The sequence below is a fragment of the Rhinolophus ferrumequinum genome, chromosome 17, assembly GCF_004115265.2.
Source record: "Rhinolophus ferrumequinum isolate MPI-CBG mRhiFer1 chromosome 17, mRhiFer1_v1.p, whole genome shotgun sequence".
In the NCBI taxonomy this organism is placed as follows: Eukaryota; Metazoa; Chordata; class Mammalia; order Chiroptera; family Rhinolophidae; genus Rhinolophus; species Rhinolophus ferrumequinum.
The window spans coordinates 6,131,452-6,146,391 of NC_046300.1; the positions used below are offsets into that span (position 1 = coordinate 6,131,452).

Genomic DNA, 14,940 nt, shown 5'->3' on the forward strand with positions numbered 1-14,940 from the left:
CCCTTCTTTGGGCAAACAGGAAAAGTGAGACCTGGAAAGGCCAATCCACAGAGCTGTGTGTGGACCACGAAGCAGGTCCTGGTACATAGTAGGAGCTGGCAGAGAGACGGTCCTGGACCCTCCCCACCCAGGCCATCACCCCAGCCCAGCCCTCCAACCTCTCCCACAGAACAGCCTTTTTCTTACTGCTCCATACCTCCTTCCACCTCGCCTGCCCCTTGGTGCCTTCTCCAGTCCCCCTCCCAGTACTGCAGGGGCTGCTGGGGCAGAATGCATTCCCATGGAGGGCCCCTTAGGGCCTTCTCTGAGATACAAACACCTCACGCTGCTTTCACCTTGAGGTGAAAGGATGTTATGAAGGTCACACAGCTAACCATGGTGGAAACGCAGTCAGGCTCAGGTGGGCCTTCCATGCTGTCCTCCTCACTGACACCGGGAAACCATCCCCTTCTCAGCCCGCGTGTCCCTGGCTTGCCTCATCCACGCGGCCCTCCCTGATTGCTGGTGCCCCTGTGAGCCCTCCAGCCTGCACTGATGGTGGGGAGGGAGGCAGAGTGCTGTGGCCATTTGTTGTGTGAGCCTGGACACTCTCCATCTCTGTATGGGCCAAGTGGGCTGCCTGGCTCTCCCAGCCCTGGGTGATGCTGCTCCCTGGCTCCAGGCCTTCTCGTCCCCTCGGCTCCTTCCCTCCCCCATCAAGGAGTAAATACTGGGCCCTAATTAAAGGCAGATGACTGTTCACCGTTAGTCTGAGGGTGGGGGGAGCACAGGCTCGCTGCCTCCCAGCTGTGAGCCAACTAGAAGAGAGAGCTTTCTCCCCGGCAAAGAAAGAAGGGACAGCCCATAATTAACCTCATTAAGCAGCAGTATTTGGGCAGGGTCCCAAGACACACGTCGTCGAGGCCAATAGATCGGGACTAATTCGAGCTTCGGCACCAACCCCTCCCCAGCTCCAGAGAATGGCTGGGATGGCTGGTGGGGGTGGGGAGGATGCTTCTGGGTGCTCCATGGTGCTCACTCTGGGAGTCCCTTTAGCTGAGTCACAAATCCATTGAAGGTGAGCCAGTCCCTTTGAGGCCTGCGCCTTAGTTTCCCCGCGTATGAAGCGGTTGGTGGTTAGCTGGGAGGCTTCCCCCACCGTGCATTGGCGGAGCCAGCGTCTCCCCTCTCACCCTCCGTGGTTTGTGCAGCGCGAGGCCAGGGCTGGCCCGGCTCCTTAGCTCCAGGCAGGCTGATCCCAGCTGGCCTCTCAGGAGTGAATAACCTTGGCTGGACTTGCCCTCCACCAGCCCTGCTGTTCTTGGAAGGTTGAAATCAAATCAGGGTCAGGGATCCCACCTTGGGCTTTGAACCTCAAAAGACGCTGAGGCCCAAGAGCCTTCTTTCCTGAGAGGAATAAGCAGGAAGGAGGCCCTACCCTTCCTGAGGTGTCTCCCCTGTGTCAGGGTCTTGGCAGTGCAGGGGCGTGGCAGCCCACCTGGAGGCCCCAGTCTAAGAAGGAGGCACAGCCATCCCATGCCTGAGGAAGGAGGTTGGACTGTGGGGAGAGCAGCCCCGCTGTCCAGATGGATCTGTGTGCTCATAAGTCCTTTCCATGGGGCAGTGGTCACCACCTGCCTCCTCTTTGGGTCCTAGGATGTGGACAAGTGGCGAGCCTTGTCTTCATTTTCCAGGTGGGGAAACTGAGGCTTACGGGGGCACACCTGGTTCAAGCCTTGGCAGGGCCAGGGCTGGATCTGGGCACTCAGTCTGAGGAGAGAGAGACATCTACATGAGTGGTCATGGAGGACGCCCTGGCGGAGGTGACTCTGGAGATGCCACAGTCCTGGGGTGCAGCCTTGAGCTTCCTGCCCTTTGCAGTAGGGCTGTGGCCCAGGGAAGGGGCCAGTTGTGTCCCAAGCCCAGCCTTAGCAGGGCTCACAGTTGTTCTCTGAGCTTTGGGTGGCTGTGGGTGGTGTCAGCCTAACACAGAGGCCCTCTCCTCCCCCGCTTCCTGCCCTGTCTTTCTCTTTTCCTCCTTCAGAAGACTGAGAAGGCACCCAGGTGGGAGGTGGCAGGCCAGCTGAAATATAATCAGAATAATTAAATAACACTTTATTTTAAATCGTTGCCTCCCCCAGAGCTGGAAGAATAATTGGCCAGCCTGTCACAGAGAAGCAGGAGACCCGTGGGCCCCCACCATTGCCAAGTGTGGTTCACAGCGCCCTTGGCAGCAAGTGGCCTCTGCTGTGCCTGCTGCCTACACCCTCACCTGCCCCAGTCTAGTGATGTCCTGGCATCCACCCCTCCCGCCCGCGTCACCTGCTGTGCCACTCTCAGCTGAGACCACTCCTAAACCCCGAGTGGGACGGGGTTTATCTAGGCAGCCGGCCTTAGAGGCAGCCTGTAGCAGTTTCAGTGCCTCCTCGGAGTGGGGAGCAGGCCTGCAGAGGCCCAGGTTGGGGGTCCCGAGGCCCTCGCCACTGCGAGGACTTGGCCTCTCCTGCCCCCGCCCTGTTCTTGAACAAAGTCCCCCCCCTTCTTGCCCCTCTGCAGGGTCCGGCTGCCCACACCCTCCCGTGCCCTCTGAGGGTGAACCTGCAGTGTCACCTGTCTCTGTTTTTTAGATTTGTTTAATTATAGATGAGTTTTCTGCATAATTTATTCCAAAAGCCTGGATTATACTGTACAATTAAATCACATTCTGATCAACAGCTTCACGTATAAAATTAACAACTGGCAACAGTTTAATCTATGCTGCTGCATCTGTACGTATGCTCTTCCCCCCATTTCTCTCTGCCCCGCTCTCTCCTTTTCTTCCCCTCCCCCCCTTTCTCCTCTTGTGCTGTCTTTTCCTACCCCCCCCCCCCCCCCCCCGTCCTCCTAGCCCTGTCCCTTTCTCCCCTGGGGGGGGAGCTTTGCAGCTGGCAGCCCCCACCTGAGTGCTCTGTAGTTTGAACTGGGGCCTCCCCAGCCTTCCAGCTGGGGTCTCGATGGTTCTATCTGCTAAAGGGGGTCCTCTGCCGCAGCTCCTCGCCCACATACAGATGACTTTGCTCCCTTGCTGATGGTGACACCCCTCTTCCCCTACATACTCCTCTTGGTCTGAACATGTCCTGGAGACTAAGGCCTGGAATCCCACGGCAGCTGCTGTCGGTTTCTTCCCACTGGGCTGTCCTCAGCCTGCTGGTCTTGGGACACATGGCACTTTTACCCTGTGCCCGCTCCCAGTCTCTCTCAGCTGGGGAGCAGGGGGTTGAAGGGAGCCATTAGGGGACTCCTTTCCACGGCACCCTCCCTCTGCACCCCCTCTCCCCAAGTGCTTGACGGGGGTGGGGGTGAGGAGGAGCAAGGGGCGGGATGGGGTGAGCTTCAAACCCTCAGGGGACTGCCCAATAAGGTTGCTGTGTGAATTTATTTGGCCTTACTCAGCCACTCATTAGTACCCCTGTTCACAGACAGGAAAGCTGAGGGTCAGAGGGGGCAGAACTCTCTCAGATGACACGGCTGGCAGAAGTAGCCTTTCCTGGAGCCTCACAGTCTTAGAAGGGTGGGTCTATGGCTGATGGAGCCACGAGGACAGGTCCAGCTTCTCTCTAGAGGCTATAGCCCTGCACCCCCCATCCTTGCCAGTGGCCTCAGTTTTCTTGTTTGTGAAGTGGGGGTGCAGAGCCTGGACCATCCTAGGTTTGGGCACATTGGAGGCCATGGTAGTGCTTGGCTCTGTCCCCAGCCTCCTGTGCCCCCAGCAATCATTCCGGCTGCAGCCCCTGGCCGGACATGCCTCCTCCCAGATATTGTCTCTCCTCAGTCTGTTAACTTGGCACTTAGAGACCTTTGGAGATAAGCAGTGTCATCTCACTGAGGACCATGGAACATCACAGGGATGCGGGGAGCCAGCAGGTGGGTCTACCCAGTGGGGAGGGTGGCCCATGGGCCACCCTGTCTGACCAGGGATGCATTGGCAGAGCCAGGCACTTGGTCCCAGGCTGATGGGAGCCCAGGCAGGATTTGGTCCATTGCGTTTGACCCAGTGGGGCCGTGGATCCTTCCAGAGGCCCCGTGCCCTTCTGCTGGGGTGAGGAGGACTGTGCCCGGCCAGGGTCAGTCTCAGCTTGGTGGGTAGGGGCAGGGTCAGTCTCAGCTCAGCCTCAGGGTAGGACGTGCATGGTTGACTTCTTGCCTCTTCAGTCCCATGTATCTCCCCTTGGAGCCCGCACTGGGACACCAGCCAAACCCTGGAACCCACAAAGTCATGTCTCTGTGATGATGAAGTGAATGATCTGTCATGTTCTTTTTAAACTACTGGACCTACGTTTTGCCTTCCTAATTGGCTTTGGTTTAGGTGAATAATCAGAGTAACTGTTTGCTGTGCATTGTGATGATACGCAGTGCGGCTGGAGCCGGGGGCCTGCCCTTCAGGCCCAGCGTGCTGGACCAAAGGGGCTAGAGCCACCCCTCGACCCCAGGAGAGTGTGTGTCCTGATGCGTCGCGGCTGTGCCAGTCCCTGCAGCCCATAGCAGAGTCTGGAGCTGCTCAGCCTGCGGATAGGAGTGGGGAGACGTGTGCATGTGTGCATACGTGTGTGGGGGCCCAGGGAGAAAGAAAGGGAGAGGGGGAGACGGAGTGTGTGGTTTGGGGAAGAATTGGACTTTATCGTGATTCGGCTCTTCTAAAAACTTTTTTAGTATTGAAATAGCCTTTTTTGATGAAATGAGGGTGATTATTATAATAATAATGTGTTTTCTGAGCAAAATAAAAACTTGGCATCCATGCCTGTTCATCCAATTAATTCTCTTTTACTTATCTGTGAAATCCTAGAACCGAAGACCTATAGATACACTAGAAAAGAGGCAACCGCCTGGGATGCATCAGCGCTGTGCTGGTAAATGTTTACCGTCGCTCTGCAGGGGGAAAAACTGCTTGGCAGCCTTTGCTGATTGATAAACATTCCCACCATGGCCAGTTTCAAGCTCCCAAGGTGATGACACTGAAGGCGGAGTTGGGAAGAGGCGCCCACTCTCGGCTCTTGCTGACTCCAGCCCGCCCTGGGATCCAGTTCTGTGTTCACCACTTCCTGGGTGGGTGACCTTGTACAGGTCACTTAAAGCCTCTGTGCCTGTTTCCTCATCTGTAAATTCAGGATAATGGTTTGCTTCTTTGTGAGGATTGAAGCTAAAGAGCTGGTGACATGCTGGCACCACACCTTGTACATGATGGGTGCCCTTGTACATATTAGTCCGGGGAACGATTATGATTTGCATTCTGTCCCCTAGACCAGTGAATAGCTGAGGTCAGAGACAGGGCCAGGGCAGAGCTAATGGTTCCCCTTGGAGCTCAGCTCCTTGACCTCACCTGTTCATGTGCCACCTGCCTAGCTAGACACAGGACTGTGCAGCGGCCCATCTTAGCATTAACACTGCAGACTCCGTCTTAGGAACACAGAACAGCCACCTGCCACACTATCCACCCACAGTCGGGCCAAGCGATCAGCGCGTGGTGGACAGGAGCTGCAGCGAAGCAGGCTCTCCATTCTCTGTGGGCTTTACCCTCCCCGGCGGGTGGCCGAGGCCTGATTGCCTTTCGTTCCTGGCCTCCGTCCGCGCTCAGGGTTAGCTTTCCCCTGCAGTGGGGAGTGGGGGTGGACATCAGGCTGTGGCTCAACCAGCAACAAGCCGAAGCCAATACCTTTCTTTTGATGTTGATTTTTTTTTTTCATCGTGGTCCTGACATTCAGCTTGGCAAATTGCAATTAGTGATCTGCCTGCCTCCTGCTCTGAGTTCCCATGCCAACAGACCCGGGCACACACAATGGCACAGGCCCATCCCCCTAGCCACAGGCCTGAGGAGAGATGTGGGGCAGGGCGAGCTCTTCTAACCCATGGAGCCAGAAGAGTCCTGGCCCCACGTGGCGCGAGGGAACGCAAGGAGGTAGCAGGCCCACGGCAGTAGGGCCAGACACAATCTCCCGGACCCTGTGGCTCCCAGGGAGCTCTCCAGAGGCTGGGGGGCTGGCACCACCCCACCCTACCGTGTCCTATGGGCTATGTTTGACCCACGGAGCATTTAAATCGCTGTGGTAATTGTCCTGTGCGTCCCCCTGGAAAGGCCTTCTTGTGTGTCTGTGGGATGGGGAAGTTGAGATGCCTTTTTCAGATACATTAGGACAGGGGCTTCCGGTCACAGCGGAAGCGCCTTTGGCAGCATGGACAATGTCTCTCTGGCCAGCCCCTTTACTCACCTGATTGGCACTGCTTGAAATGGGGGGCATCACAGATTAGAACTCGGGCCAGGCCTCTCCCCAGATGCATTCCCTGTTCATAGGTGCAGGCTGAGAATACAGGGCCACGTGACCACCTGTCCATCCTGCCCTCTCCAAAGCCTCCTGTGCAGCACCCCTGACCCGCCTGTTTACCCTATGAGGTAGCACTGGTGCGAAGGAAATCTGCTCAGGCTGGTGGCTCAAGTGAAGAACTCATGGTGGCTTGCTGGGTCCCCAGAAAAGGGTAGGATTGTCTGAATTGTACCCGTGGTTAGATGGTTCATGGGGGGCATCCAGCAATGAGCCCAGATAAACATTTGTTTACTGGAGTGCTGGAAAGGAAAGGGCCATCAGAGCCGGAAGCTCTCCATGCCCACCGCTCAGAAGAGACCCAGAGGGGCAGGACCCTGTGCTGGGTTGTGCAATGACTTTGTGGTGGCAGCAGCAACTCACGTTCCCTCGCCTTTCGCAGACCCCACCCAGCCTGGGGCACGGGAGGCTCTGAGACCCGGCAGGCACCCCTGGCTCGCTCACGTCTTCCTCTTCCCCCGAGTCCAGAGTCCGTACGTTCAGAGCAGCAGCATCAAGGGCTGGCTCTTCACCGTGAAAACTCGTCTCCCTGCAGGCTTCTTGGAGCTGCTCGACTCCCTCAGTGCATTTAAGCTGCAGGCCGCTGTCCTCCCTGGCTGTCCGACAGTACACGAAAAGAGCCTGGGCCTCGGGGTCTAGATTTCAAAGGACTCACAGGCGCACTCTGGTTCTGAAGGGGCGGCTGCCACTGGGCACCCCTAGGTGTCCGGGCTCGGCTGTTTCTGCACCAGGCGGGCCTCCTGACATCTCTCTCCTTTCACACAGGATGCAGCACTGGGCCCGGCGCCTCGAGCAGGAGATTGACGGTGTGATGCGGATCTTTGGGGGCGTCCAGCAGCTCCAGGAGGTAAGCGTGCTGCTCCTGGCTTTCCCTTCAGGGACCCTCTCCCAAGTGGGAATGGGGGACAGGCTTCAGAAATAAGATGTGAGGAAGGTTTGGCGGGCGTTGTTGAGGAACTGGCGTGGTGGGACACAGCTGGACCCATTGGGGCATGTGGTGACATAACTAGAAAAACAGAGTCTCCTTCGGGTCTCGGCTTCCTCTTCCCGAGATGACTAGAGAAATGGCACCCAGTCAAGTCTGGTGTTGAGCTTTGCAGGTTTTCAGGTGGATGAGATCTGTGTTTCAGGCAGTGTCTGGGGCAGGAGTGCAAACCCTAGAGGGTCCAGCAGATGCAGCTGTACACACAAGCCAGAGGGTCTGTACACGCAGGGAGTGTGTACAGGCCACACAATCCCGGGGAGCAAAGGGACCCACTTAAGGCGCTGTCCCACGAGACACGATGAGTTGAAAGCCGGTGCTTGGCGAGATGAGGGATCAAGGAGCGGGAGGGGTGATTGATTAGACAGGAGCAACCGCATTCATCCTGGGAGATTATGTTAATGTTTGAAATAGTGATGTGAAGAGTAAGCCATCCGTCACCCCCCAGAAGGCTGCAAAATGTGTCGCTGTCAGGCTCCTGAGCCGTCGCTCTTTATGTGAAAGCGCAGAGCCTTGAGAGCTGATCTCTGGGAGGGGCTGGGGTAGCACTCCCAAGTTGGCTCGGACTTCCAGGACTTCCAAGAGCTCGTTCCTGGGCCCTGGCACCAGGAAGTATGACCAGGGGATTGACGGGCATTTCCTGCCAACGGTTGTCCCAGGAATAGCAGAGTACATGGAGTTACTGTTAGGGAGTCCAGGCCCAGGGCCCAGCGATGAGATACTCCACTGAGTTCCCGTCGTCCTTCTCGGTCAGGGCCCGGATCAGTAGATATAAATTCTGTGGGGCAGCTACCATGGGGTGTGGTCGTTGGTCCGTTCCCCACGCTTAGCTTACAGCGGGTGCCCAGGAAATGGTGGTGGCAATCAGTGGGCTGTGGATGTAGGACCTCGGGCACAGGATGGGCGGATCAGGGGTATTTACCGAGGTGGTGACCTGGCAGGAAGAGGGAACCCAGGTCTGAAGGTCGAAGCCACCCACTTGCTGGGTGTCCTCCCCCTGGTGGCGCAGCCTCTCTGAGCCTCCCTTCCCTGGTTGGTTGTTGGGCTTGAATTGCAGTAACCCCATCCCACTCTCTTCCTGTGAACTCTCAGTGACTCAGCCGAGCTCGGAGGCCGGCAGAGCTTTCCAGAGAAAGCGCTGTAGGACAAGCTGTTCCAAAACAGAAGTCAATTGACGCTCAGGAATAGCACCCAACACTAACTAGGTTCTAAGTGGGCACTGTCAAGTGCAGCCATGGAGGTTACGGAAGAAAGGAGGGTTCCCTGGAATGTGTATCACGTGCCTTTCCAAGTTTCATCTCGGGGCATAAGATGTACCCCACATAAGGAGTTAACCATGCACCTCCAGTCAAGAATCTTCCAGGCTTTGAATCCACACCTCAAGGACATTGTTCATTTATAGTCACGGGCAGCGCAGACCCGGAAAGTTTGCCAATGAGAAAATAGTGTACACATTTCATGCCTGAGATTCGGCTCTGAGTGAATCACTGAGCTTCCTGGATGGTGAAGCCCACTGAGGGAATCCCGGCCCGACATACCCACTGTGTGCTCGTGGGCAAGTCCTGGACCCTCTCTGATCCTCATTCTTGGTCCATGGCGTGGCTGGGAGGTCTGGCTGGAGGAGGAGGTGGTGAGAATGGCAGTGGACAGACTGACACAGATCCACCCCCTTTTCCAGAAGTCAAATTTGTATTTCCCTCAGTGATCATTTTCACTCCTAGGATGTGTTGTTCCCTTCCTTTCTGATGGCAGTTGAGCGATTCCAGACACTTTCATCAATGAGCACTTCTTTCTCCACCCCCACCTACCCAGCGGTCACCAAAGTCAGGAAGCTGGCTGTGGCAGAGCTAGGGCTGGGACCTGGAGCTCCTGACTCCTGTTCCGGGGGCTCCTCTGGCTATGCCTCCCCATCTCAGAAGGGTGGGCAGGATGAGCCTGGGGAAGTGGGGAGCTGGGCTGGAGTGGGGCCATGCTTGGTGTGGCAGTGGCCAGCCTGGCAGGCAGGCAGAGAAGTGCTGACCTGGCATTCCCAGCTCCTCCTGGCATCCCTTTGCCTGCCGCCGGCTGCCAGCTCTCCAGCGGCCCTCTGTCCTGCTCCAGTTTTTTCTCACCTGCTTCCTCAGCCTCTTACTTCCCACTGACAGCTCTGGGGCTGCTTCTCGGCACAAGGCACTCTGGTGACGTGGGTGCCAGGGGAGCAGGTAGAGAGTTCTAGAGGAAAAGGACAACCTTGGGGGAGCCAGGAGGAAACCAACCTATCTGCTCCTCACCCCCCACAACCCACCCCCCCGTCGTGTCTGAGCCACCATGGCTCTCCTTCAAATGCATATGAGAAGGCTGTGTGCCCAGCCCATGGCCGGCTCGGACGGGTCAGGAAGATGCTTGCAGCAGTGCCCTGAGCCAGCTGCAGATGCTCCCTGGACCCTGGCACCAGCTCTCCCATTGGGGCCGCCCCTCCCCAGGCCTCCCTGAGCTGATTCTGAGCTGCCCCACCACCTTGCAGCTGGGGTGATCCTGGCATCTGCCTTCTTTCCCTACATGGCTGCCCTCTCCGCCTGTCCCAGTCCTAGAGGCTGCCCCACCCCCAGAAGCTGGGAGCCACAGCGCTGGCAGCTGTAAGAGTTCAGAAACTGCAGACAGTGGCATTTGGGAGCATTTTCCTTGCCTTGGCACTTTCCTCCTCCCGACCTCACCACAACCCCATGGGGCATGGCCAGGTGCAGACTGTGGCCCATTTACAGGTTGGAAACCATGACATACCTAGGGGGTGTATATGGGCCATGTTGAAGACCCCATCACGTTTCCTTATCTAAGCCCACGACCAGCATATAGTAGGAGCCCCCACTGTGGTGCTCAGGTGCCATTCCCACCCCCATGCTTAGCTAGACACTCCTGAGCTGCGTTCCCCTGGGTAACCCAGCCTGCCCTCCCCTCCAGCCCTGGCCTACTCCTGCCATGAACAGGTCACAGACGTGAGGACCCTGCTGCAGTGTGCCCCGTCCAGAGCCCCTGGACACTGAGGGAGGTCTCCTAAGCCCTTCTCTGCCCTCCCCCATTGGCACCATATTGTCCCCATCCTGGGGGGCAGAGCAGAGAGCATATGCTTGGGCTCTGAGCTCATTTACATAATGAGCCTGATCAGGATGAATAATTCATCAGGTGCCTGGGGGTGCACATGGGAGGATGTGGAGATGGCAGTCTCCCCACTCTGAAGCCCAGGTCACTCTGATGGGTACAGCCAGGGACCTACCACGTTCTGACTGGGTATTCAGGGTAGAAGGGAAACAAGTCTGTAGACCTGTGGGAAAACAAAGCAGGAAAGATTATAGTCAGATGTGAGAAAGAAGCAGTGCTCGTCAGGTACACCAGCCTGAGATGGGTTCCAGACCTGGGGGAGACACCTTTCCTGGAGGGTCTCTACGGAAGGAAGTGACAAGATTCTGTCGGGGGTGGGAGTCAGAGGTGAGGGAAAGCTGCCCGGCCAGAGCTGGGCTGGGAACAGAGACATGGGATGGCCATATCTGGGGACCACAGGCCACTTCTGGGAAGACTCAAGCCAAGTCTGGACCTAGAAGGGTCTTTCGTAGTCCACATCAACATGCCGGTCAAGGCAGAAATGGTTTAGAGCCCGGCCCACATCCCTGACCACCTTGAGGGCCCTAGCCCAGCTTCTGGTTACTCCCATGGTCCTGTCATAAGAAATGGGGAAACCAAGGTCCTGGCTAATGGTCTCCATCAGCCATAGCATCCTGGAGCCCCGACAGGCCAGTCCTGAGTAGTGGTGGGGCTGTAGAGAAATATCAAGGCAGAGGTGTAGGCCTGGGGCCTGCCTGTGTTTCTCTGGACAGTCCTGGTGATTCAGACTGGAGGCATCCGAGTATCCCCTCCTTTGGGTGGCCAAGAATGACACTTCTGAGCCTGTGATGACACCGCTCCGCAGTCCCAGCTGGTCTCGTCAGCGCCTGGCCGTCCCCGCACCCTGTCTGCTCGGTGCTCCCTGGGCATGTGTAATTAATATTTGTGGAGCGCCACATCTGGAGCTGGCTCCCGGCAAGGACCAAAGTCTGGCCATAGCGAGGGCCCCTTTCCTGAGGGTCTCAGGGAAGCCGGGACAGGGCTTCTGTGTAGGTGCCTTTGAGATCCTCCTCTCCCTGTCCCCCCATCCCTCCACCCCTACTGGTACCACCAACTCCTGAAACACATGCGCACTCACACACTGGCTCCGGGGGTGCTGGCTGAAGCTGTGGTTGGCCCCCCTTTGGAGAGGGTCCTCTCTGGGCATCTCAGCATCTCAGGTGGGGTTAGCAGGGATAAAAAGTGCCAGAGAAGCTCTGAACCCTCGCAGGGCTGGGGCAGAAGAGGAGGAAGGAAGCAGGGGTGTGGGAGATGCCAGGGGCAGAAGCAGCCCTTGGGGGGCCAGGAAAAGGAAGCTCGAGTGGTGTGACCCCCAGACCCCACAGTTAGTCCTTCTATCAGATCACGGTGGTTCACATGCACCCCAAGAGACAGGCCTGCAGCTCCTTGGCCGGGCAGAACCCCTCACACAGGCCCAGCATGGCTCTCCCAGCTGATGTGCTCAGGGGCAGGTGAGGAGGGGTGCTGAGAGAGCCCCCCACGCTCATCACAGCCCCTCCCCAAGGCTCTCGGAGCCTCAGAACCACGGTCCTAGGGGTTCTGTGCTTGCTCCTTGTGCAGCCCCACCCCTCCTCAGCCACCTCCTAGTGAGGCCCAGCAGCGTCCTCCTCATGGGGATGTGGGATGCGTGGGGGTGGGGGTGGGGGGGCACGGGGTGCGGGTGTGAAATATGCTGCTGGGTAGGGATTGCTGCCGTTCGCCTTCTTAAAAACCCACATATATTATTCTTTAATGGAAAGTTAATTGTCTTATTATTCCCGCCATATGGTCCTCTTGCTCAGCACCCAGCGGGGATGCATGGGGCTGGGGGGGGGCTCCTGAGAGGGCGTCTGAAACGTGGTGAGGCCGCCACTTGTGCATAATTGGATACACACAGGCAGATACGTGGGAGCCTGGCCAAAGGCCTGCCAGGACCCCCTTTCTGTCCCCCCCAGCCCAGCCTGCTCCCCACCTCTTTCTATCCCAGGCCCTGCCCTGGGGTGGTCTCTTCTGGCGATGTCCCCCACCCCCCCGCGCACACACACACACACACACACACTGCAAGGTCTGGGAACACTCTCTCCTGAGCACTGTGTGGGGAGACAGGAGGGTTGTCACCCTCCTGCTTGCCGCCTCCCCACACACGCTCCCTTGTCGCCTGCAGGAGAAAATTCCATTTTTGAGAAGCTTTTCAAAAGCTGTTTCATCTGTGGCAGGAGCTCCTGCCTGAGGGCCAGCTGACTAGCTTGGGTCTCCTGCACACCCTCACCAGAGAGGGGGTGCAGGGAGGTCAGGATGGGGGGAGGGCTGCCCTAAGACACTGGCCTTGGGGCCCTGGCTCACCTGGGCCTGCCTCCCATGGGCACCAGCCGCCTGGAGCCGCCCCACCCCGACGGGTTGGGCCAGTACCAGGGCTCTTCTCAGCCCCTGCCCCCTCCCAGGCTCTTCTTCCTGCTCCCCAGAATGTGAGGATCGTAGGTGAGAACGGCCTTGCAGCAGGTGGGTGATGCAGTGACAGGAAGGTCCCCAGAGGGGCATGAGTGGGTGGCTACATCCATGCTCCTGGAGTCTGGCAGAGGAGGCCCCAGGGTCCTGGGATAGGCCTGGCCAGGAGGTGCTGCCCAGGTTTCTGTGGAGGTGGTGGGAGGTGACAGGGGCACCTCTAGGTGGGAGCAGCAGGCCCATGGCTGGTGGCAACAGGCATAGGAGAAGGGCCACCAGCTTCCACCTTGTGCCAAGAGGTCACAGTGGGGCCACGATCAAGGTCAGCTCCCACAGGATAGGAAACAAACAACTCAGAGCAGGAGACAAGAGCTGTACCTTCCAAAGGTGGGACCTGCCTGAGGTCCCACAGCTGGTAAGTGGCAGAACTGGAATCTGAACCTGGAGCCTGTGCCATGGGCAGCAACTGAACGGTGGGTGGTGGTTGAAAGAGTGGAGTGGCCAGGAATGGCAGGGCTGGGTTTTCCCACATTGGGGGGCCTGGGGCGTGTTGTCCTGCCTCTCTGAGCTTTAGTTCTCCTGCCTGTGAAATGGGGATCTGAGCACCCCTGTGCTCGTGGGAGATGTGAGGATCTCAAGAGAACAGGGGCACGGAAAGGCTGCAGACAGAGCCCTGCAGTTGTGGGGGTGCCTTTGTGCCTCCCCCCACTATCAATTGCCTGTTCTTGTCTCAGCCCAGGAGCCCTTCCCTGCTGCCTTAGTCCATTTAGAACAGGACACCACAGATGTGTGGCTTATAAACAACAGAGACGTATTTCTTTTGGTTCTGGAGTCTGGGAGGTCCAGGCATGACAGGTGTGGTGTCTGGTGAAGGCCCACTTCCTGGCTCATAGACGGCCGTCTTCTCTGTGTCCTCACACGATGGAAGGGCAACGATCTCTCTGGGGTGTCCTTTATTAGGGCACTGATCCCATTCATGAGAGCTGTGCCCTTCTGATCTCATCACCTCCCAAAGAGACCACCGCCAAATACCATCACATTGGGGACTAGGTTTCTATGCATGAATTTAGGGGAACACAACAAACATTCAGTCTGTAGCACCAGTGGACCCTGACATTTTTGGGGGACCTTACTAGGAGAAGCACAAAGGCTACCAGGGCTTAAATAAACAGGGTCTATGCGCCGTTGAAGGGTGGGTGGCTTCTTGGGCCAGGAACCCAGGGAGCCAGCTACAGAGACACCCCTGGGGAAGAGGTGGGTACAGGTGAAAGGAAGGGCCCCTATACCCCAGAAGAGGCCTGTGAGTCTGTTTCTCAAATCAGTCAACTGGTTGGCAGCTTGTCCCAGGGCCCGTGGGCTCAGGAGGGCCTGGGGCTTGGCTGGCGCTGGAGTCTGGGTAGTAGGAAGCCGCCAACCTCTGGGTGGACCCCACGTGTTAGCACTGGGAATTGGAGGTGAATTGGATGGGTTGGAAAATGAAGTGACAGAATCCAGGGCTAAGCATCAGGAGCTCTTGAGGGGGCAGCCCCAGGGATCTCTGACTGGGGTCCCTCAGTTTAAGAAAAGGTCTCAGAAGCATGATTAGAACCTTGCCTGCAGACAGACAGCGCCACTCTCTTTGGAAGGTTTGATTGAGAGCCCAGGGCTTTACTGCAGGCCCCTTCCTTGAAGTGGGGGCCCTCACCCCTTCCATCACGGGAATCTGGATGTTTGTCAGACTTTCCTGAGGCAAGACCCCCCCACACACATGCATGAACACATGTACATGTGGCAGAGTGTTCTGATGAACAGCCTGACTTCTCCTCTGGGCTCCCCAGGGAGGCTGGCCTTGCATCAGGACAGCTGAGTGTCCACTCCGATGGGGACCCAGCACTTACCGATGGTTCTCCCCCCGACCCCCCCACTCCCAACCCCTGCATCCACCTCTGGAGAGTGATGAGGCTGCACGTCCAGAACCAAGCGCTGGTCTGGATGATCAAGGGTAGGAGACGGGGGTGGGGGCGGGTGGGGGAGAGGACCCATTGGGTTTCCATGCTGGGCCCCCAGGGATGGCTGACCCGATCTGTATTC

General features: G+C 57.6%; 1 protein-coding gene across 12 annotated transcripts in view; it reads left to right on the forward strand.

Annotated features, from left to right (window-relative positions):
• The window catches only part of CACNA2D2 (calcium voltage-gated channel auxiliary subunit alpha2delta 2), a 132,782-nt gene that overhangs the window by 18,528 nt on the left and 99,314 nt on the right, over window positions 1–14,940 (forward strand). For all 12 annotated transcript variants that reach the window (XM_033132767.1, XM_033132769.1, XM_033132768.1 and 9 more), the window contains exon 2: window positions 7,098–7,179. In XM_033132767.1, coding sequence (XP_032988658.1) covers window positions 7,098–7,179 — 82 coding nt within the window. The remainder of the gene's footprint in view (window positions 1–7,097; window positions 7,180–14,940) is intronic.